The 22,898-nt window shown below is 38.7% G+C and overlaps 1 protein-coding gene across 1 annotated transcript in view; it reads left to right on the top strand.

Annotated features, from left to right (window-relative positions):
* Positions 1-2,162: 2,162 nt before the first annotated feature.
* The window catches only part of ANXA5 (annexin A5), a 30,719-nt gene continuing 9,983 nt past the window's right edge, over positions 2,163-22,898 (top strand). The window contains exons 1-8 of the mRNA XM_058721485.1: positions 2,163-2,314; positions 2,420-2,463; positions 14,932-15,013; positions 16,299-16,393; positions 17,533-17,646; positions 19,513-19,603; positions 21,447-21,526; positions 21,921-21,977. Of these exons, the coding sequence (XP_058577468.1) occupies positions 2,455-2,463; positions 14,932-15,013; positions 16,299-16,393; positions 17,533-17,646; positions 19,513-19,603; positions 21,447-21,526; positions 21,921-21,977 (528 nt within the window). The 5' untranslated portion in view covers positions 2,163-2,314; positions 2,420-2,454. The remainder of the gene's footprint in view (positions 2,315-2,419; positions 2,464-14,931; positions 15,014-16,298; positions 16,394-17,532; positions 17,647-19,512; positions 19,604-21,446; positions 21,527-21,920; positions 21,978-22,898) is intronic.

Below are 22,898 nucleotides of genomic sequence, written 5' to 3' on the forward strand. Positions count from 1 at the left end.
TACAATTAAATTCTAATAATTCAGATTTCTTCTCAAGAAGTGCCTTCAGACTGCCTTTGCAAAATAGTGTTCCCCACACCCCCGGTCCCTAGCCCTGCTCTATTTTCTTTATAGCATGTATCATACTTGACATAATAGATATTTGTTTATTTTCTGTCTCTTCCACCCAGTGTATGACCTACTTTGTTTCATTTACTACATCATCCTTTGCTCAGCATCAAGACCTGTGCCTGGTCCAGAGCAGGAGTTGAATAAATTGATGTGACTGGAAGTGAAAGGAATATCAACTGGCATATATCAAGACTCTGGATCTAATAATTGATTATTTCTATCACTATTTAGCTGTAGGACACTGGGCAAGTCATTAACCCACGCTGGGCATTTCCCTATAAAATCAATAAGGTCTGATGGAATTTCATTACTCTGAGAGTAGGAAGTGAGACAGGGAATGTGGAAGTTGAGGCCAAGGGTCTCCTGGGCGGCTCAGTTGGTTCAGCATCTGACTCTTGGTTTTGGCTCATGTCAGGATCTTGCAGTTTGTGAGTTCGAGCCCTGCATGGGGTTCTGGGCTGATGGTGCTGAGCCTGCTTGGGATTCCCTCTCTCCCTCTCTCTTTGCCCTTCCCCCACTCATGTTCTCTCTCCCTCTTTCTAAATAAATAAATAATTTTATATTAAAAAAAGAAATGGAGTTCAAGTAGATGTGTATGGGAAAAAGAATGCTGGAGGCAAAAGGCAGAGAGAAAGCAAAGAGCGTGTGAGGAGGGAGAGATGCAGAGAAAGGGCTGCCTTCAGGTGCATGGGCCTGTCAAGAATGCTGTGGGGGAAAAGAAAAAGAATGCTGTGGGGACTGGAGGCCACATAGTGATGTTGGGCTGGTTGAAAAGAGGCTCCCAGAGAAGAGGGAAGGCAAGCTGAAAGGGGACGGTATGTGTATGTTGCAAGCTCCACACACTTTTCAGTTTTGCCTTTCTATCCCGTAAACAACCACTCTGCTGGGACTTTGTCAGGGCCTATTAAACATGTGGCTTAACAGGTGAAAGCAAATGAGATGCTCGTTTTGTTTTTTATTAATAATTTTTTTGAAGCTTATTTTTATTTTGAGAGAGAGCACGCGCGCAAGTGGGGGAGGGGCAGAGAGACAGGGAGACATAATCCCAAACAGGCTCTCGTCTATCAGCACAGAGCCCACCCAATGCAGGGCTCGAACTCACAAACCATGAGATCTTGACCTGAGCAGAAATGAGAGTCGGATGCTTAAGTGACCAGGCCACCCAGGGGTGCCAGCTAATGAGATGTTCTATACAAGAATCATATTTGTTCTCCATTTAATTTGACAAGACCTCTTCTTTATTCCCCAAAGCGGACTAGATTCTAATCTCTTATCCTGAATCTCCACAGCACTGCTCTTCTCATCTGAGAATATCTCATGCAGTCTAGTGTTGCAAGGTTGTCCTCTTGCCTCTCCTCCCCCACACCAGGAAGTCTATGAAGGGCACTATCTTTGTTTTTCCTGTACCAATCTAGTACAATATCTTGGAGTCAGTCTTTGTGTGTCTCTCTCATGTACTTACATATTTTATGTTGAACGAATACAGAGTATAGTTGAAATTTAAGTTTTGGTAAAGTTCTAGGCTGGTTTGTAAAATAGGAATTGATCCAAGCAGAGGTTTTGAAATTTCCTACATAAGCTACCAAAGAGGTATCTACATTCAAGCTATATACGTTATCTAGGAAGCAACCACTGACACTTTTTTGTTTGCTTGTTTACTTAAAAACAAATTTGGGAAAGGGCTCTCAAAACTTCACTCTTATTCTATACCATGGTCAAAGACCCACTGTCCTTGGCCGCAGTGACTTTCTCGCCTTGCAAAAAGTCGACTCGGCCACGCTGTCTGAGCAGCTCTGTGAGGCCACGGAGAGAAGAAAGATCCCAGCGACCCCCAAACCAGAGCCTGGGTCAGAGTCCCCAAGCCCTTCCCGCGCGCGAGCACAGGGCGGTCCAGCGGCCCTTGGGGAGCCCGCCTCCTGCCGCTTCCAACGCAGCTGCAGCCCGGCCCCACCCGGCGTGCGAGGACTGGGACCAGTGGCGCCCCACGCAGGCGCAGTGAGGCCGGGGAAGGGGCGGGCCCGGTCCCCGTGGCAGGCGGCGGGCGGGGCAGGGCGGGTGGTGTTTCCGTTGCTTGGAGTTGGGCTGCGAGCAGCTGCTTGGAGCCTACTGCGCTTGCATCCCTGCCCTGCCCTGCTCGCCGCCGCCCCGCGCTCCGCGGCTTTCCCGGAGGTTCGGAGCACTTGGGTCCCTCTGTCACGCTTGGGTGAGTGCTCGCCCAGCCGGAGTGGGGGCTCCGTCCCGAGAGGGGCGCTGCGGGGAGGGCCGGTCTGCGGCTCGCTGAACCTTCCGTGCCTCTCTTCTCTTGCAGGTTTGCATCACCTTTTCCTGACCTGAGCAGTCGCCATGGCACAGGTAGGGCCTTGCGCCCCCGCGCAGCGCTCGCATTTGCCAACTTCGTAAGCTGTGTCAAGGGAGTTGTAGAATTCGTCTGGAAGCCAAAAAAGTTTAGGAGAAAGCGAAATCTGCCTGGGAGAAATCTGGGACACCTTTCCTGTTTCCTCTCTCGTTGCTTCCCCCCGACCCCTTCGCTGTGCCCCGGCTTATTCCGCGGAGTGCCCGCCGGAACCTGCCCGGTAGCCGCCGGTGGGGCGCTGCCGCGGGTGACGTGGCCGGATTTGTGTGCACTCCCTTTTCGTGAGTGAGTGTGTAAAAGTGCGCCCTCCCAAATCCAAAGAACCGCTAAAATTAGAACCAGAGCAGGAACCAGCGCGTAGCGGTCATGTGAGCCCAACGCCTTTCTTTCCTTGTCTTTCTTTCTTTGCCTGCCTCCCTCCCTTCCCTTCATTTTTTTTCCCTTCCTTTCCTTCTTTCCTTTCCTCCCCTTTCCGTTCCCTGCCGTTTCCTGTATTATTTTAATACAGTGAGTGGGCCTTGGTGTTTTTCCAGTAGAACTCTAGTGAGCTTTTTCCAGTTGCTCAACCCAATTTTATTGTTAGTTGTAGGTAGGATTTTATTTTTTCATGCAAAAGATTAAACTGAAGAGGTGCTTTTCTTAAGGAACTCGTGGAACGAGTTCTAAATTGAATTTGCCTTGAGATTGTTTCAGAACTCGATTACCTAGTATTATTAGCCTTTTTTTTTTTTTTTTTTTTTTTTTTCTGTTCTTAACATTTATCAAAATTGCAGGGAAGGGGTGGCTAAGAGGTTGAGCATCCGACTCCTGCTCAGCTCGGGTCATGATCTCAGGGGATGGTGACTTGCAGACTCATGTGGGGCTCTCTGCTGTCAGTGGGAGCAGGCTTCCTATCCTGTCTCCTCCTTTCTGCCCTTCCCCTGTTCTTGCTCTCTCTCTCTCAAAAATAAATACACATTAAAAAAGTGTAGGAAAGAAAAAAATAGTTTAATTTATACAGCAGACTTTAAAAGATTGACAATCTTTTGTGAATAAAAATTGACAATTTTTTCTGAATAAAATATCAGTGCTAACAACTCCACCCCAAAACTAATTTTACAGATCTCAACAATCTAACTGGCTTGTCAGAGTCCAGATCCCTTTTTTTTTTCAAACATTTTTTTAAACAAGTGTTTGCTCAGACAAAGCCCTCTCTTTATACTCTTCATTTATTAAAAAACAAAAACAATGGGGCGCCTGGGTGGCGCAGTCGGTTAAGCGTCCGACTTCAGCCAGGTCACGATCTCGCGGTCCGTGAGTTCGAGCCCCGCGTCAGGCTCTGGGCTGATGGCTCGGAGCCTGGAGCCTGTTTCCGATTCTGTGTCTCCCTCTCTCTCTGCCCCTCCCCCGTTCATGCTCTGTCTCTCTCTGTTCCAAAAATAAATAAAAAAAAAAAGTTGAAAAAAAAAATTAAAAAAAAACAAAAACAAAAACAAAAACAAAAACTCTTATCAAAATTGAATAAGGTTTCACGGTTCTTTCCAAGAGAAAAATGGGAGGATTATGATGACTTGGTAACTTTATTAATTTATACAGTGCTTCCATTCTTACTTCCTCTATTACACTTAAGGAATATTACAATAAACAGTCTCCTGTTACTTCAAGTGGAAACTTTGGTTTAGGTTCTTCCCCATATAAAGGATACTTTTATGTGGAACTAACTTTCCTTCATTGAGAATTATTTTTCTTATCTTGATATTGTTGGTGTGGTGATGTAAATGGCGATGAAACAAGCATCAAAGAATAATTCCCTTTATACTTGCTCATTCGGCTGTTTGTTGAATCTCTTTTGTAAGTTTACCCCGTGATGTCTGAAGTTTTTCAGTCAATTTCTTTAAAATTTTTTTTTTTAATGTTTGTTTATTTTTGAGAAAGGGACAGAGTGTGAGTGGGGGAGGGGCAGAGAAAGGGAGACACAGAATGGGAAGCAGGCTCCAGGCTCTGAGCTGTCAGTAGAGCCTGATGTGGAGCTCGAACCCACGGACCAGACCAGGAGATCATGACCCGAGCTGAAGTTGGACTCTCAACTGACTGAGCCATCCAGGCACCCCTCAATCAATTCCTTTTAATTATGTAGATTCCAGGTAGCATAAAGGAACACATTTTTCCAACTGTGGACATTAATAATGTAAAATAATGAAAAGTATAAAAGCTGCTATACATGTATAATCTGGGAGAATGGTGGTTTATATTACAAAATTATGTGCATGATCTTTATCACAGTATAACACCAGGACTGTTTTCTGTCAAAACCACAGTGTTTGGTCATCGTAAAAGTTATAAGTAGTGTTAAGAAAGCTACAGTGTTGAATTTTGCACTTACTTTGTTATTAGTTATCCTTGGAAACCATGGAAGTAAAGCATTTTGTTAAAATGTTTACTACTAGGATAACGTTTTGTTGTCTTTATACTTATATTTGATGGTGTGCAGAATGCCCACAATAAGGAATTGCACTTTTACTGTCAAAAAAAATTCCCTTGGACCCCAGTGTAATTGTAGGAAGGCTGAAGTAGCTTCAGTATTAGGTTTCAAACGGTTTCTATGGTAGTAGTTTCGTTGCCTTGTGGTTATGGGAGCCAGAGACCTCCACTCCGTGGCCATCTGTAGAGTAGTGAAATGAGATGCCTGAGATATAGAGGTGTACATTTCAGTAATTTAAAATGTATGCTTAAATATTGTTTCTTATTTATTGAGGAATTGAAATGTCGCCTCCAACAGCAGTTATTCTTCATGTTTATAACCTGTACCTTCCATACTGGTGTTTTTGTCTTTGTATTTGACCTTGGGACCACCTCCTTGCCAATCAGAGTTTACAGAGATCCAGGAAATCAATTATATAGGTAACTTCTGTGTATGACTGTCCTGCTAAGAATTTAATGAGAAAGCATTGATTAATCTTTGATAGATAATTGGAGTTTCTTTTTTTCTATAAATAAATATTAGGAATACTTTATACTCTTGTGTATATTTATATTAATATTTTTATATCAATGAAAAATTTTAGTTAAATTTTACCCTGATGATGTCAGTCTAGGGGGACAAAGCCATGACAACTATTGTGAACTACATAAAAAGTGATTTAGGGGCACCTGGGTGGCTCAGTGGGTTGGGCGTCTGACTTTGGCTCAGGTCATGATCTCACCGCTCGTGAGTTCGAATCTTGGGTCGGGCTCTGTGCTGATAGCTCAGAGCCTGGAGCCTGCTTCCAATTCTGTGTCTCCCTCTCTCTCTGCTCCTCTCCCACTCACACTCTGTCTCTTTCTCTCAAAAATAAATAAACATTAAAAAAATTTTAAAAAAGTGATTTATATTGTCTTGTTGGGTGAATACATTCAGAGCTGGCGGTGTTTGTGGGATAACCACCACTTGAGCTCTGCCCTTCTCTCTCTGGTCCTAGTCCTCATCCGCTAGCATTGAAACATGTGGGAGTCTACCAACTGATTGTTACTATGGAGAGAAGGAGTCTAACATGAGGCTTCCCAGGCTTTCTCAAAGGTAACATAATGATTAACTGTATCTTCTCCATGACATACAAGAAAAATCTGAATTACAAATGTACCTGCATGTAAACAGTTCCTGGACTATATAAATATATATATATATATATATATATATTTTATCTTTCAAATCATTCATTTGAATGGCTTTGGATTTATATGGCTTAAAACCACAACTTCCATGTTTAGAATAAACCTTGCTAAATAGTAAATTTTTATGATTATTGGACCACTAACATTTTTCTATGCTAAATTTGGGTATAAGCTAGCTCAAGATATTTACTAAGGAATGGCCAAAGAGCTGTTAATTGCCTGAGTTATTTATATATAGTAAAATATTTTTTGAATCCTTTCATCTTTGCAACGGTCAGCTTGTGATTATATAAATGTGAATTTTTAATTAGATTTTAGGGTTATTTCCTCAATCTGACTTAACCATATCTTGGGGTGGGTTTCTTAAACTGGACGCTGACCTATTTCTTATTGCTTAACTTGCTCATGCAGGTTTTTAAAATATCACTATTTAGCTACAGCCAAATTATTTCACAGATATTCTAATTTATTTTAGGTACTTAAAAGTACATTCTGTACTTCTATATTCTTTGGTTTCAAAAAATCAAGAGTTGGATGTATTTCAAAGATGAATGATCCATTTAACACATTTTAATTCAATTTAAGTCTTTTATATCTCTAATTTTCTTTATGAGAATGCAACTTTAAAAATACAGATTTTGGCCAATCTGAACTTAGCTTTATTTATAATGTTAATAAAGAATTAATTTAGAGCAGCAGGCATGTCATGAAGCAAAATCAGGCTACATAATTTTTCACTAGAGACTTCATGAACATCAGAGTTCTCTCTCCTATACATATTTAAATTGTGCAAGGTTTGATTATAATTTTTTTTTTTTCTTGGTTTGAAATCATTGTACTGTGACAATTTATAAAGAACAGCAGGATCAATGTAAATAAATAGATTTGAGATGAGTTTCATGCTAGAGGGGTCGATCAGATATTGATTGCATCTTTTCCACCATTCATCTTAAAATCAAATCTGTCTGTAGTGATCCCTCTTGGGGTCCTAGGTCAGGATTACCTGTTTACTTATGACCTGTACTGCTCTGGGTTAGTGTCTCAGTTCCTGATTCCTTTGTCTGAGAGTGCAATCTTGTTTATATTTTGCATGCCGAGAAAGAACTAGATCCAAAACTGCGTGGCTGCTTTGCAAGCCACTGAGCAATTCATTGGGATTCAGCAAACCTTAATTCCCTTATCTCGATCTGGTACCCCTTGGCTATAGGTGGCAAGCTAGTGACAGGCAATCTGTGGTAGAAATATAAATATAAATTTATTTTTATATAAATTTATTTTTATATAAATTTATTTATATAAATTTATATTTATATAAATTTATTTATATAAATTTATATAAATATAAATATAAAATGGTAGAAATATAACAATATTGTTACATTATAGATCGATTTCTGAAATAAATTTTATTCAAATAACCTGAATACTATTCTAAAGCTTCACAAACACATTAGTTGATCTTTTACAAAAACTTGTGCTCCTAAGGCCTCTGTTTTAAGTGTTTTTTTTTTTTTTTTTGGACCCAGCCTTTCAATTCAGTAGTTTATATAATATGTAAACCTATATATAATTGATTTATTGGAAATTAATACATATTGCAGTTGGTATCATTTCTTTGAACACCTGTTCCTAACTGTTCTCTTTACTTCCTATTCATGCATGCATTCATGAACGTATGAAAGTTTTGAGTTCCCACTATGTGCCAGGTATCATTAGACACGGGAATTAAAGAGGAAATGGAACGCAAGTTTAGTGAAATAACAGATGCATTGCCAAGTCCATTGTTTGCATTATTTAGTGCTCATAATACTATTTCAGATATAAGTATTACTATTTCACAGAAGAGAAAAATGAGGTTACCTAGCTAGCATTAGTCAGATGGGACAAGGAGGAAAGGCATTATATGTAGAAGCAACAGCAGCAAAAGTAAATGCTCAGGGGTGTAAAGGAGTTTGGCATGGCCAGGAGCAGCAGGCAGTATGGTATTGTTTGAGTGAAGCTGCAGTCAGGTGGGGACATGGAGCCCTGTCTTGGAAACAGATGCCAGAAAGAGCTGAAGGGTAGGAACCATTTGTAGATAAGGAGAGCTGTCAAAAAGTTGTACGTGGGGGCATGCCATGATTAGATTTACACTTCACAAAAATCACCCTGATGCCAGTGTGATGTTGCATTTGAGGGCTGCAGAGACTGCATGGTGTTTCAGGGGGTGAGGGAGGGAAGGAGAGAGAAGCTGGATGTTGGAAGATCACTTAGGAATCTGCTGCTGTGGTCCCAGTGAAATCTTAAAGACTTAAACTAGGCAGTGGCTGGGGCTTTAGATAGGGGACTGATGGAGAGAGTTGGCAGATTGGGTGCATGAGTGGGGTGGTAGTAGGTGGTGAAGGGTTTGGTCAGGTCAAGATGAGTGGCTTGCTTCACTGAGTGGTTTGTCTTTTTCTTTGAGGAAGGAATGCAGGTTTGAGGTGCGGGAAAAGATGGAGTTAGTAGTGAATTTGTTGAATTCGAGTTCTTTATAAAACGTTTAGGAGATGCTGTCTAGTAAACAGCAGGATATATATGATCTTTAAATCCTCTTTCATTTCTGTAGGTCTTTTATTTATGTACTGTTTCTCTCCTATGACTAAAAATGGTTTGAGTCTAACATTTCCTACCTTTGTGTAGGACCAGCCATGTTTATTAGGTTTCTGCCCCTTGTTTAGATACAAAAGGAAATAAAGTTGTGAATCCATGCATACTCTTCTCTAATATGAAAAATCTATAAGCTTATTTTCTGAAGCATTGGTGAATGAATTGGTTAGTGATACAGCTTTTCAAGTACTGTTCACAGAATTCCCAGTTGAACAGTTAGGTAAAATGGAACCCTACATACCCCAAATCAAACATATACTCATTGGGAGCTAATGCGTTTGCCCACTTCAGCTACCTCAAGGCATCACCATTATTGACAGACAGTTTAGCTTTCCATTTGTTGGTATTTGCCAAGGGAAGGCATTCTTATCCAGGTGGGAAATAGTCATAGTCATGGGAGCATTAAAGAAACAACAAAAACCTAAATCATACTGAAAACCTTTATTTTGTTATCAAAATGTCTTTTCTACCTCTGTGCGTATAACTTAAACTATTTATAGTGATACTTTTTTCCCTTACACTTGATTTTTTTTTTTTTAATTTTTTTTTTCAACTTTTTTTTTTTTTTAATTTATTTTTGGGACAGAGAGAGACAGAGCATGAACGGGGGAGGGGCAGAGAGAGAGAGGGAGACACAGAATCGGAAGCAGGCTCCAGGCTCCGAGCCATCAGCCCAGAGCCTGACGCGGGGCTCGAACTCACGGACCGCAAGATCGTGACCTGGCTGAAGTCGGACGCTTAACCGACTGCGCCACCCAGGCGCCCCCCCCTTACACTTGATTTTAAGAAAGGGGTCAAAGGTAATGGTCAAAGGCCAATTTGAATTTAAGTCTTTGAATTTAATTTCACTTTTTTTTATTGTTAAATGTGTATTTATTTATTGAGAGAGAGAGTGCTTGCACATGTGTACATAGGGGAGGGGAAGAGAGAGGGAGAAAGAGAATCCCAAGCAGGCTCTGTGCCCTCAGTTGGACACTTAACAACTGAGCCACCCAGGCACCCTGAACTTTCACCTTTTTTGATGGAATTGGAGCAAGGCTTAGAATTAGAGCTTGAGATTTTGTTTCTGACCCCCGATTGTGTTTGTACCTCTTGGAGGTTCTAGTTTTGTTTTTTTTTTTTCTGATATTTACTTTACTTTGCACTTTAGATCCGAATCATGTCTGTCATACTGGTTTTTCCCTTTTTTCTTGCTCATCTCATTTCTTTCTTGGTACGGTGATTTTTAATTTTTTTCTTTGCTCATCAGTGGGACCCATTATCATAGGAAATATTAATGGGCCTGTGCAGTGTCCATCAGATAAGGCCTGAACTGCTCTGACTGGGGAGTGAAGGCAGAGTTCTGCCATTTGACTTTCCTTTTCCCCAACATTCTTGGCGGCCTCCAGGGGCTTTTCGTGAAACCTGAGCCTCAGAAGAAATATACTTAAAAATTACTGTACAGCTGCTTAGCAGTTGCTCGGTTATAGTGGTGTGCTTCATGGTTTCTTGCTTCCTAATTAGTATTAATGTGGAATGTTGGGTAAGGTGTTTGATTAAGTATTGATAACCCTGAACTGGAAGACAGATTTAAAGAGGGCTTTTAAGTTTTCTTCTGTGCCTTCAGAAAAGCTTCAGTTTAAAATATTCCAGACAGGTGAATGTTTTCTCATCCTTAAGTTTGAAGTTCTTTCTTTCTTTCTTTTTTTTTTTTTAAACGCTTATTTATTTTGACAGACAGAAAGAGTGTGAGTGGAGGAGGGGCAGAGACAGAAGGAGACACAGAATCTGAAGCAGGCTCCTGGCTCTGAGCTGTCAGCACAGAGCCTAGTGTGGGGCTCGAATCCATGAACCGTGAGATTATGACCTGAGCTGAAATCGGATGCCCAACTGACTAAGTGCCCAGGCGCCCCTAAATTTGAAGTTATTTCTGTGTTGTTTTCCTGTTTCTTTAAATTCTATCTAGAAAAGCAACCCTTCACTTGTGTTTAGGTTTAATTGTATTCATTTTATTTTGGCATGCCTAGTCTTTGAAGGTAAAGAACTTATTCATTTAGAATAAATGCACAAAAAAGCCAACAAAATTATAGAGCTAGAAGAGTGGATAATTTTGAAGGTGAGAGTTAAAAGAGGGAATTATATGTGTTGGCCACGTATCATCTGAGGATATATAATTTCCTTGATCAGGCACTGGTGGCTGGGAGTGAAGGTAATTGAGCACAAGCTGGGGAATGGGTGAAGGGAATAGTACTTACTTATAGTTGGAGTTAACCTGGGTAAGGTATAAATGTTTAACTGGAGGCCAGTGGGTACTAATGGGAAGAAGGAGAAGCCCTCCGATATGAGTCATGGAAAGACACATTTGCTCAGGATAGACATTTTTGTGTGGGCAGGGATAGAGTTTGGACAGGATGTCCAAGCAGTGTTTCTGCCCTTGTGACTCATGTCTGACTCACATCTGGTCCGTTACTACCACTACGTGGCTTTGGCTAGCTTTGACAATGACTCGGATCATGTGGAATGTAGCACGTGTTTCCCAATTTCTAGAAAGCTCTCAAAAATACAACCAGCAGTTATTTCTTCATAGTTAGTAGCTGAGATTCTGAGGGTACTCCTCTTCCTTCCATCTTTCACCTCATTTCCTTCAGTCTCAGGGGTCAGATGTATTTTTAAGACAAATCGCTTTTGTCTCCCCTGTTCTTAACCTGTCTACTAGTAACTTCATAGCCTATAAACTGGATAAAATATTATTTAGATGTTTATTTATTTTGAGAGAGAGATAGAGAGACAGAGAGAGAATGAGAATGTGAATGAGGGAGGGGCAGAGAGAAAGGGAGACCAAGAATCCCAAGCAGGCTCCACACCGTCAGCACAGAGCCAGATGTGGGGCTCGAACTCAAACTGTGAGATCATGACCGGAGCTGAAATCAGGAGTCAGATGCTTAAGCAACTGAGCCACCCAGGTGATCAGTATTTTTTTTAAAGTGAGTATTTAAAAGCTTGTTTAACAGTATGGAGATTTCTTCAAAAATTAAAAATAGAAATACCCTATGACCTAGCAATTGCACTACTAGGTATTTATCCAAGGGATACAGGTGTGCTGTTTTGAAGGGGCACATGCACCTCAATGTTTATAACAGCACTATCAACAATAGCCAAAGTATGGAAAGAGCCCAAATGTCCATCGATGGATGAATGGATAAGGAAGATGTGGTATGTATATACAATGGAGTATTACTCAGCAATCAAAAAGAATGAAATCTTGCCATTTGCAACTACATGGATGGAACTAGAGGGTATTATGCTAAGTGAAATTAGTCAGAGAAAGACAAATATCATATGACTTCACTCATATGAGGACTTTAAGATACAAAACAGGTGAACATAAGGGAAGGGAAGCAAAAATAATATAAAAACAGGGATGGGGGAAAAACATAAGAGACTTCTAAATATGGAGAACAAACAGTTACTGGAGAGGTTGTGGGAGGGGGGATGGGCTAAATGAATAAGGGGCATTAAGGAATCTACTTCTGAAATCATTGTTGCACTATATGCTAACTTGGTTGTAAAATAAAAAAAATAAATAAAACATGAAAAAAATATAAAAGCATGTTTAAAAAAACCCCATCATTTGTAAAATTGGAGTTCATGGAGATGCTTTGCCTTACAATTCACTTTTCAGTGTTCTCCAGTCAGGCTCTTACTGCCACCAAAGACCTCCTCATTACTAAGTCCAGGGAACCCTTTTCAGTCGCACCACCCGTTTGACTTCCCTGTGGTATTGGACACTGCCTTTTCTTCCTTTCCTCCTAGTACATTTTTCTCATTTGTCTTCTCCATGCCATCACCCTCTTTGGAGATTTTCTTTTTGTCTTTGGGAGGCTAGGCAGCTTCATGATTAGTAGCCCCCAGTCCCATGGCCTGTATTCAAGTACCAGCTCTGGTACTTGCTTCCTGGTCCCTTGGTTGATTCTTTAAGCCTTTCTAAGGTAAAATGAAGTTTCAGTGAGATGATCCGTGTGAAGCTCTGAGCACTGTGCTTGACCCGTTGCTACACTCAGCAGATATTAGCTGCCATTGTGATTGTAGGTGACCTTCCCTTCTCTGCCAGCCCTCCTTTCCACCCCACTAATATTGCTTCTGTGATAGCCTTCTCACACAGCTCCAGTTACCACCAGTGTGCCCTGGTAACTGACAAAGCCTGTTTCTCTTCCAGTATGCCTACTGGGGAGAAATGTAAAACCAGTGATCCTATTCCCCATCCAAGAAAGGAATCATTGCAATTGGTTCCCTTCAGCCTTGATCCTGTTCTGTGTCCACTGCTCCTTCCCATGTCTTTTTCCTTTACATTTCCACTGCTCCTTACTTCGATCAGGTCTTATCTTCTTCCTGTGTTAGTTGTTTTTAAAATAGTGTCCCTATCTCCACTCTCGCACAGTCCGTTCTGTTGTTGTCTCCACTGCAGTCCCAGTAATATTACTGTGCAGAATTGATGTTGTTCTTCCCCATGTAGATGTCCTCTGTGATCCTCTATGACTTCCCCTTGCCTACAGGATGAAGTCTGCACTTATTACAGTGGCTTTCCAGCTCCTCCTCACCCCCCACCAAGACCTTCCCCTCATTTGTTTATCTATGTAAACACTTCTTGTTGCAGTCTGTTCAAACTCAACCCTGTGTCCAAAGCACCAGATTTTTTCATTCTTTCATGTTTTCATGCATGCTGGACTACACCTCCCTGTACTTCTCTACTTTCCTGAACCTGCCTTGGAAAATCACAGGCAACTTTCAAGACATTTTTTGGGAAGTTTTTCTGATTTCTTTGCATCCTTCCCAGCTCAGTCCCTCCTTTATGTGTATATGTACCCTGATGAAACCTGTGTGTGTGTGTGTGTGTGTGTGTGTGTGTGTGTACTCAACTGCACTTGTTAATTATGTACCTTTCATTTCCTTTTGATTTTAGAGATCACTTTTTCCTAGTGATTAGTACAATACTTGGCATGTGGAAAGCATTCAAAGAATGGTTATCGAGTGAATGAATAAACAGACTGGTGAACTAAGTCATCTGTATATCCTAAGTTCTCACCATTGAGAGAACCTGTGGTATTTATTAATTTTTTATGATGATATATTGATGGTGTTTTCATAATCAATTTGAAGTGGTCCCACTAAACAGAGGGAGACTGCAGTTTGACCTGAGAGATATGGCTTTCCCAATCCATGCCAGTTTTAAAGGACCATTTTCTCAAATCTTGATTAATTTCTCTCTCAACCTATTGCTCCTTCTAATTATGTTGAACCATGTGAAATTGTCAGAAATTTTTTCCTTGTAGGTGATTGTGCTTCCATGCATTCATAATAAAACACGCATGATTATAAACCAGACAAGTATTCTCAACCCCTTCCCCCTTATAACTGATTTTTCCTCAGTTTTAGATAGAACCTTAATGGGAGTTTTGAAGGACTTCAAAAACATTTATTAGTAAAAGTAAATGGTGGCATCCTCCTTTCATCAGAACAGAAAAATCTATGACTGAGTATTCATAAAGCCTTCTGATTGTAAAGAACTAGTGCTATTACAAATTTTGAGGGGAAAATACTAAAACATTTTGATGATTAAAAGCACTACACATATGACAAAGTAAGTATAATGGGAAACCTTTTGAAGAATGTCTTCCAGTATACTTTATATATAAAGCTATAAATTTAAAGATTTGGCATATGAATTACCAAACATATTTTCAGGCTTTACCAGGTTGTCTTAAAATCCCTAAGTAAATATAAAGAAACAGGACTAGGTTTAAAATTATGCAGTAAGAACATTGCTTGGAGTTGAGTGTCTAGGTTAGGACATCAAGTTTTAATGTAGGTTTAGCATGCTTCTCAAGCAAAGTGGCAAGAGACTTAACGGAAGGAATCCTGCAAGGAAGTGCCCTCTGAGAATCAAGTGGTATCACTGGGGCTTGATCACTGGGGGCGATGCCCCTGGGAGGAGAGCCTTGGGAGCCAGACTTCCCATTAATGGTATTGCAGGTGGGCCGGGATAGCTCATGTACTGAATTGGTCCTGCTAATCCAAACTGGAAGTGGTCGTCTTCCCATTTCAAATGGGGTTATCAAACGGAAATTTATTTAAAGACTGAGCATGATATAGAGCAATGGCTTGCTCTGTGTGTCATTTGCTTTGTCATATTAGTCATGCCATGAATAATATCACTGTGTTTCCTGTCTCAGGTTAAGGGCACTGTGACTCCCTTCCCTGGATTTGATGAGCGGGCTGATGCAGAAACTCTTCGGAAGGCCATGAAAGGCCTGGGTAAATTCAACCTTTCTTTTGTTCTTAAAAAAAAAAAACATGACATTTGTTTTTCCAAACAAAAAGTCACTGATTTACAATAAGATTAATTTTAGAATATTTTTATCTGAAATGTGTAGAAAGAGAAAAGATAGGTGAAAGTAACAAAATAGTATGACTGATATACAATATAATCCATCTCTAGAACTGAACAGAAAGTTAAGTCCAGCCCCTTTGTTTTTCAACTTTTCAGGTTTACCTGGAAGGCAGCTGATTGAATAGATAAACAGATATTCCTGAGAGTGGTCAGCTCTGCAGGTCTTTGTTTGCTTTGCCCAATCAGCTGTCTGGTTCTGCAGGCTTCTTGCATTCAATTGTCTTCTCTTTCCCTGGACGCTTCTCTAACTACGTGTAATAAACCTCTCATCTCGAGGATTTCTAGACAGAATTCATCCACCGTCCTCAGCCTCCTTCTGCGCTAGTGTCTGTGTGTGGGGATCTGCCTTCTCCACACTTGGCTTTGACCCCATCACTTCCCATGCTGAACGTCTTGTGAGATTTCCTGTCGTAGCAGGATTAGCGTTAGTTTTCTGGCTGTGCAAGGCCTTCCTTAGTATCCCAGCGCACTTTGTCGGACTCAGCTCACATTAGCACTCCTTGTATTATCTGCTATTTGTGAAAGCCCTATGTTCCTACTGCTGAGCTTTTCCGTCATCCTAAAAGCCTATCCTCCTTCCTTACATCACTGCCTGACAAAACCCTTCCATCCTTCAAGACTCTTTAGGGGGTCACCTTCTCCATGAAGCTTTTCCCAAACCTCCTTCCACCTGTCGACTATGAGAACCTCCTTTGAAACCCCATTTAACACCTAGACCTCTCCTGAGGCATTTGTTACATTCTGCCTTAGCTCAAGGTTGTCTCTGCATTTTCTTTTTTCTTTTTACCCTAAATTAGAACTTGAAACCAGGATCTATTTTCCTCCCCTCTTAATCTCCTGTAACACCCAACAATTGTGCCTTGTGAATAGCCATTATTTGAGTAACTATCTGTTGCAAGAAAACTCAATGCACTAAGTTTTTAACAACTCAGGAGTATTTCCTACTTCACAAAAATGCTTCAAGAATAGGGGGTAGTTTATATTGAAAATATAACATGTTATAAATTATACATTTTATAGTTTAATAAATTATTTAATAAAATCTGTTTTTTGAGGTAAGGAAGTGACGGGGGGGGGGGCTGGTCACAAAGGTTATTGAGACAGTGGGTGTGTGGGAGCCAAGATATAATTTTTGAACATAAATTGCAGGCACCGATGAGGAGAGCATCTTGACTCTGTTGACATCCCGAAGCAATGCTCAACGTCAGGAAATCGCCACAGCTTTTAAAACTCTGTTTGGCAGGGTAAGACTGCACTTCATCCTAAGTTAGAATGTAGAGCCCCTCTATGATTTTAAGACTAGTTTGAACTCTATTAGTATTCTTTTGTTAACATCATTTTGTTATTCTGACTTTACTATTCCTTTTTTTTTTTTTTTAGTTTCTTAATATCAGCTGTTGGTTTACAGTGCTCACCCAACTTATCCTCATAATTGTTTTTCCTTGCTTGATGCAAGGCAAGTGCCCCACAATCCCAAGGTGATAGCTGCCTCTATCCTTCTCTGCTTCCCCCCTGAGGACTGTCTTATTATCTAGTTTCTAGGTGTGAACCTGTATTACAGTATGTTTTGTTGTGACATGGTCACAGTCTCAGTTCCCTTTTGGAGTGGTATCTTAATAAACGAGCTTCTAATTCATTGATTTAAATGCTCTTATTTGATTAACAATTTAACATAAAAATCACATTTGTTATTTAAATGAATTATTGCCTATTTAAACACAGTTTTGTTATTCTGCAAATTTGTGTTCATCATTTCATTGCAAAATAAATGCAAAGCACACACACAAAAAGTATTCTAAATATAATTTCTAGTTGCCTGTGTGCTGACACTGAAATGGGTAGGGACTACTGCTTTTGTTTTCATCATTATATACACAATTTCTCCATAGTAGCAGCTGTCTCTCAGTGGTCAGGAGCATAATTGTAAACATAATTCCTTATGTATTAAAATATTATTTGATACTGAGAGAAAAAATTGTTTTGTATAGTTATGATAAGCCAGATTTTGTCATTTGTAAAAATGCATTTATGATTTTATTTTGGGGAAATGGTTTTTAAAGATACACATTTCTCAGAACAACATTTTAAAAATATCTCTAACCTACTTTTTAAGAGTTTTCATTTTTTAACTATTGATGTTAAGAAAAACATCTCATAAGAACAAATGCCTTGATACAGAAGTGGCTTTGCTTTAGCATAAGCTTTAGGTCAGAGGTCAAAGGTGCATATTCAAAACTATGGGGATTTGTTTAACTCGTGCCTTTTTCTACTTGGAGATGGCAATGTAAACAATTCATTAGAGCAAAGGGCTACGTTTTATATTTAAGAAGAATCTCCTTAAAATTTCTGCCTGTTTAGCACATTTGTATTTTCTGTGACTTAGGATCTTCTGGATGACCTGAAATCAGAACTGACTGGGAAATTTGAAAAATTAATCGTGGCTCTGATGAAACCCTCTCGGCTTTATGATGCCTATGAACTAAAGCATGCTCTTAAGGTAAAACGTTTACTGAGAGGGACATTCCTGTCATGAATAATAGTATTTTGTGTTGGTAATTACATTTATAATTTTTTGAGTTATTTCTGTGAGGGTTTCTTGGGGGACAAAATTGTGTAGAAGGCAGTAAGAAGAAAAGGAGGGAGAAAATTACAAGTGCATCATTTAATCTTTTTGTATAGTTAACTCAGTAGTAGTGGTTTTTTAAAATTTTAATATTTTTATAGCTTTTTATATTTTCATGCCTGTTTTCTGATTTTGAGATGTGTTTTAAAAATTCCTGATTATGAAATAACAATGTTGTTAATGATTTTAGGTTAAAAAAAATAAAGCTACAGAGCAAATTTTCATATAGGAAAGATTTTCTAATACCCTTTCCTTCTTTCCTGTAGTACTTCTAAATACTAAAATAGGATAATACTAAAATAGTGGCTGGTAAACTTGTTATAATTTCATTGTAGCAAATAACTAAATGTGTATTCCCTTGACTGATGTTTGGAATATTGTATAAATATGATTACATTAAAACCTTTGTTTAGATCTTTGGGGCAGGAAATAGTACAATTGGTAGTAGATTTTGAATGGGCAAAGTGAGATTTAACAACAAGGAGATAATGTAGCACAGGGATTCTTACTTATGGAGTGGAAGAAAGAAGGGGGCTTATCAAGTTAGGAGGCTTTCTGTGCTTTTTCTCTTTGTTTTTCTGTAGTGCTTCTTTTGGAATAAACAAAATCTCAAGTTATTGAAAAAGGGCCTTTTTGCAGAGTACTTCTGAAATCTCAGCAGTAATTGAAATTCTGCCAGAGCATAAACGTAGATTTTTCAGTGCTTGGTTTTTGGGAAAGAAACAGATATAAAGAGAGTAAGAGTTAAATATGCTATCTTTAAAAATTAAGTTCAGCTCTATTGTTGCCTGTATCTTCTAATTTAGATGCGACTTTTATAATCAGAAAAAGGAAAACCAACTAAAATTAGAGTTGACTTTTGAACAACACAGGTTTGAACTGTGTATACATTGATTTGTTATAGTACAGTATGGCTAATGCATTTTCTCTGCCTTATGATTTTCTTAATAACATTTCTTTTCTCTAGCTTACTTTATTGTAATAATACAATATATAATACATATAGCATACCGAATATGTGCTAATCGACTCTATGTTATCAGCAAGGCTTCCAGTGAACAGTAGGCTACTAAGTTACGTTTTTGGAGACTCAAAAGTTATACACAGACTTTTGACTTGGGGGTGGGGTCATTGCCCCTAACCCCCACATTGTTCAAAGGTCAACTGTATTTTCCTAAAATCCAGAAAGCACATTTTAATTCTTTTGTACTGATCTAGTTCCTAATAACTAAGCAATGCTACATTTATTATTTCCTTTGATACAGAATTTCCCTTTGGAAATTCCACTGAGAATGTAATTTGAGGTAGAGGGTTTATGTTTTGAGGTACAGATTGTTTAAGTATCACTGCTCCTCCTTGTAAATTTACGTAGAGTTTTCATTTTTACTATTTTAGTCTTTTTAATTTCATGTTCATCCGCATGTGCTTTTAAACTATTTGGAGTGAAACTGATATGAGTTTGTAGAATCTGTTACATGTCATATATCACACACACACATGCAATAACCATTGTTTTTCATTAGACCAAAAAGGAAAAACATGTCTTTGGAGAAAAAATTAATTTGTAATTTTTTCTTTCTATAACTAATAGAACTTGTATACAGAGAAGTGAATATGATATTGGATAGTTTATATGTTATATTTATGTAATTATGCAATTTGGGTAACATCTATTCTAGAAAATAAATTTCTTTCATCTTATTAACATATTTTCTCTATTAAAAATAAATTTCCAAACAGGGAGCTGGGACAAATGAAAAGGTACTGACAGAAATTATTGCTTCGAGGACACCTGAAGAACTGAGAGCCATAAAACAAGTCTATGAAGAAGGTAAGTGTTTTGAATGTTATTTCCTCTTCATCTCCACTGTCATTTTTTCACTTTTCTAAAGTGAGCACAGTTCTTCACAATTACAGGAGGCAGGCCATACATGATTGCTAGAGGAATGGGTGTGTGAATGAATGACTGAGCAACAATTCAAGATAGTTTTCTTCTTCAGTGAAGAAAAGACTGCTTTTTACTATACCTGTATTTGTTTTGGTACTTAGGAGACTCATTTGACGAAGATGGAAGTTTACTTTTACTTTGAACTTGCAACTAGCGTAGAGACCTACAGTTTGCTTTTCTTTTACATTAACTTCAAGATGGATGTGGGTTTGCTTCCTGCAGAAAATTAGTTTTAAGTTACTAGAAGTTAAGAGTTCTCTAAAAGGCCCTTTTGGAATTTTGGAAAAGAAACTGTGTCCAAATTGGAATTGATAAAAATGTTTGAGTAAACGTGTCATTTTAGCTAATGGTAATGCTTGAATACTCTGCATTTTAATTTTTTGCCTTGGTGTACCTTACTTTTTGTGTGTGAAAAAATAATCTGTATTTCAATCTGAATGTGAATGGACCAAGAAAATGAAATAAAAAGTAAAGGTAGAGTGTTCTTTTCTCATCTCCTCAAAGTTTCTGTATCAGACTCTTTGTCCTGACTGAGCAGGAGCAGACTATCCAGATGGTCAGCCTAGTCAACAGACCAACAGGATGAATGCCTTCAGCTACGAAAATGGGTCCCTATCTTGGAATTAGTTTATTAATCTTGGAAATTATGTTGTAACTCAGCAAGTCAGAACAGGGTGAAATTTATAGCAACTGAATAGTTACCTATTCAGTGCTGGATATTTCTTTCCTGCTTCTCTTTTTACAGTTGGATAGGTCCCAACCACTAAGGCAGAGGGGATACATGTATCTTAACAGCAGAAAATCACATTTGAGGGTTTGTTTTTTTTAATGTTTTATTATTTATTTTTGAGAGAGACAGAGTGAGCAGAGGAGGGGCAGAGAGAGAGGGAGACACAGAATCTGAAGCAGGCTCCAGGCTCTGAGCTGTTGGCACAGAGCCTGTTGCAGGGCTCGAACTCACAGCTGTGAGATCATGACCTGAGCTGAAGTCAGATGCTTAACTGACTGAGCCACCCAAGCACCCCTAGAGCTTTTAGACCTTTAGAAATAGAGCCAAGCTTTTAACGTTTGTCTGCTTTCAGATAATGATTAAGTATTTAAGTGTCTTTGAGCTGCCTTCAATAGCAGCTGTTTGAAAGTTAGTGAAAAGGGCTTGTAGACTTTTGTAGATACCAGTTCTCCTCTTTACTATGGCATTATGTTAAATAACTGGAAATAGAGGCAGGAAGGGGCATGTTTTAAAATATCACTGCTATTAACTTTATTTGTTGTAGAGGAAAAATATCTTATTAGGGGAAAGAATGGCCATGCCAGAAGAAAAAAAAAAACAAACTCAGAATTTTAGATTATAGAAGAGCTTCTTTGGAAACTAATTATGTAAAACCTTTGAAAGAAAGCAATACAAAGTTTAAAATTATGATCAGTTGTGTTTTGGAGGCTTTCCTGTACCATCACTTGTCTACATAACTGCATTGGTTGAGAGCATTTCTAAATGGCTGAGTCATGGATTTTAGCTTGAATCGAGAACTTTTGGGAGACTTTGTTTTCTACCAGCCACTCCTAAAGCATTTGCCTTTAGTCTTTAGAGCACTCAGAGGTGGAGTAGAGAACGTTTATACTAATCAAGTATTTCTTTCTTTATGTCTCTTCTATTTGATTAATGGGGCAGGATATCTTTTTTTAGTTGAAAGAAGCTATAAATAAGTATGAAATAATTCTGTTGCAGAATATGGCTCAAGCCTGGAAGATGACGTGGTTGGGGATACATCAGGGTACTACCAGAGGATGTTGGTGGTTCTCCTTCAGGTATTGGGTGGAGAATATTTTACAGTTTGATTAAAAAATCTGAAGCTGGACTGGTCTGAATCTAGTTAAATAGATTTCTAGTACTTGCTTGCCTGTGTTTGTGTTTCAGAATATCTGACCTAAACTTTTAATAGCTAGCTTACAGGTTTGTTTGTTTGTTTGTTTGCTTTTTTAAGTTATCACTATTCTCTTTCATTCATAGGATTTAAAATCAAGAGGGTCAAATTGGTTTTAGACACTGCTGTGTGATGAGTGAAATATTGTAAATTGCTATCTTAAAATCATATTATTCCTAAGAGAAGGAGCTTTGTGTGCACAACCGTCAGGTGGAATCAATTTGCCTTTTGAATAAAAATGCTCATGTAATTCAATAATGTGGTATTATCTCTTAAAGGCTAATAGAGACCCTGATGCTAGAATTGATGAAGCGCAAGTTGAACAAGATGCTCAGGTGAGATGTGATATGTGGTGACGTTATAATGACATATAAATGAAAAAAGAATCCATGCTAATGGAAAATCATAATATATATTGTGATAGCATCTAAAATAATCTTATTTATGGGCCCTATATAAATCATAAGACCCATGTAAGTATATTTCTCTGATTTTGATCTGGCCAGTAAAATATTTTGTCCCCAAACTGAAATGAAATAAAATGAATTACGTATAGTGAATTTCACCTAGATATGGTATTTTTTGTGTGATAATGGAAATTCACAAAATAGATAATTTTACCAAAAAGCACAGGTATTATTGATTCCACTGCCAGTGAGGCAGTAGGTGTCTTGACAGGAGAGGATACAAAAGAGAAAATAAGGTGTTTTAGTGATAAATGGTTTCTGAATACATAGATTACAAGTTATTGTAGTACTTGGGAATTCACCCACCTTTCTTTTGATAGAATTCCGAATAGCATTGTTGTCTTGTCAGCTGCTTTTTAGTGACTCCCAAATGAAATTTTATACTCAAATGGCTTTTAAACCCCAGTATAGTCTTACTGTGGTTAATAAGTAATCAAACAAACTGATGGTAACCTGAGGGGAGGTGAATGGGAGGGTGGGAGGATGGGTGAGATAGGTGAAGGGGATTAAAGAGTATACTTATCATGATGAGCACTGAGTAATATATAGGATTATTGAATCACTATATTGTACACTTGAAACTGATATAACACTGCATGATAACTATACTGGAATTAAAATAAAAAACTTAAAAAAATAAGTAATTAAATGTAGGAAATAGTGTTAGGAAATTTTTGAAACATGAGACTAGAAAACTGGAAATTGGTAATGAAAGAATTATTTGCATTCCTAGAATCATATACCATAGTCCTGTCTCTCTGGTCACATGTTTCAATATACAATTCTGAT

Source organism: Neofelis nebulosa, chromosome 3 (genome assembly GCF_028018385.1).
Source record: "Neofelis nebulosa isolate mNeoNeb1 chromosome 3, mNeoNeb1.pri, whole genome shotgun sequence".
In the NCBI taxonomy this organism is placed as follows: domain Eukaryota; kingdom Metazoa; phylum Chordata; class Mammalia; order Carnivora; family Felidae; genus Neofelis; species Neofelis nebulosa.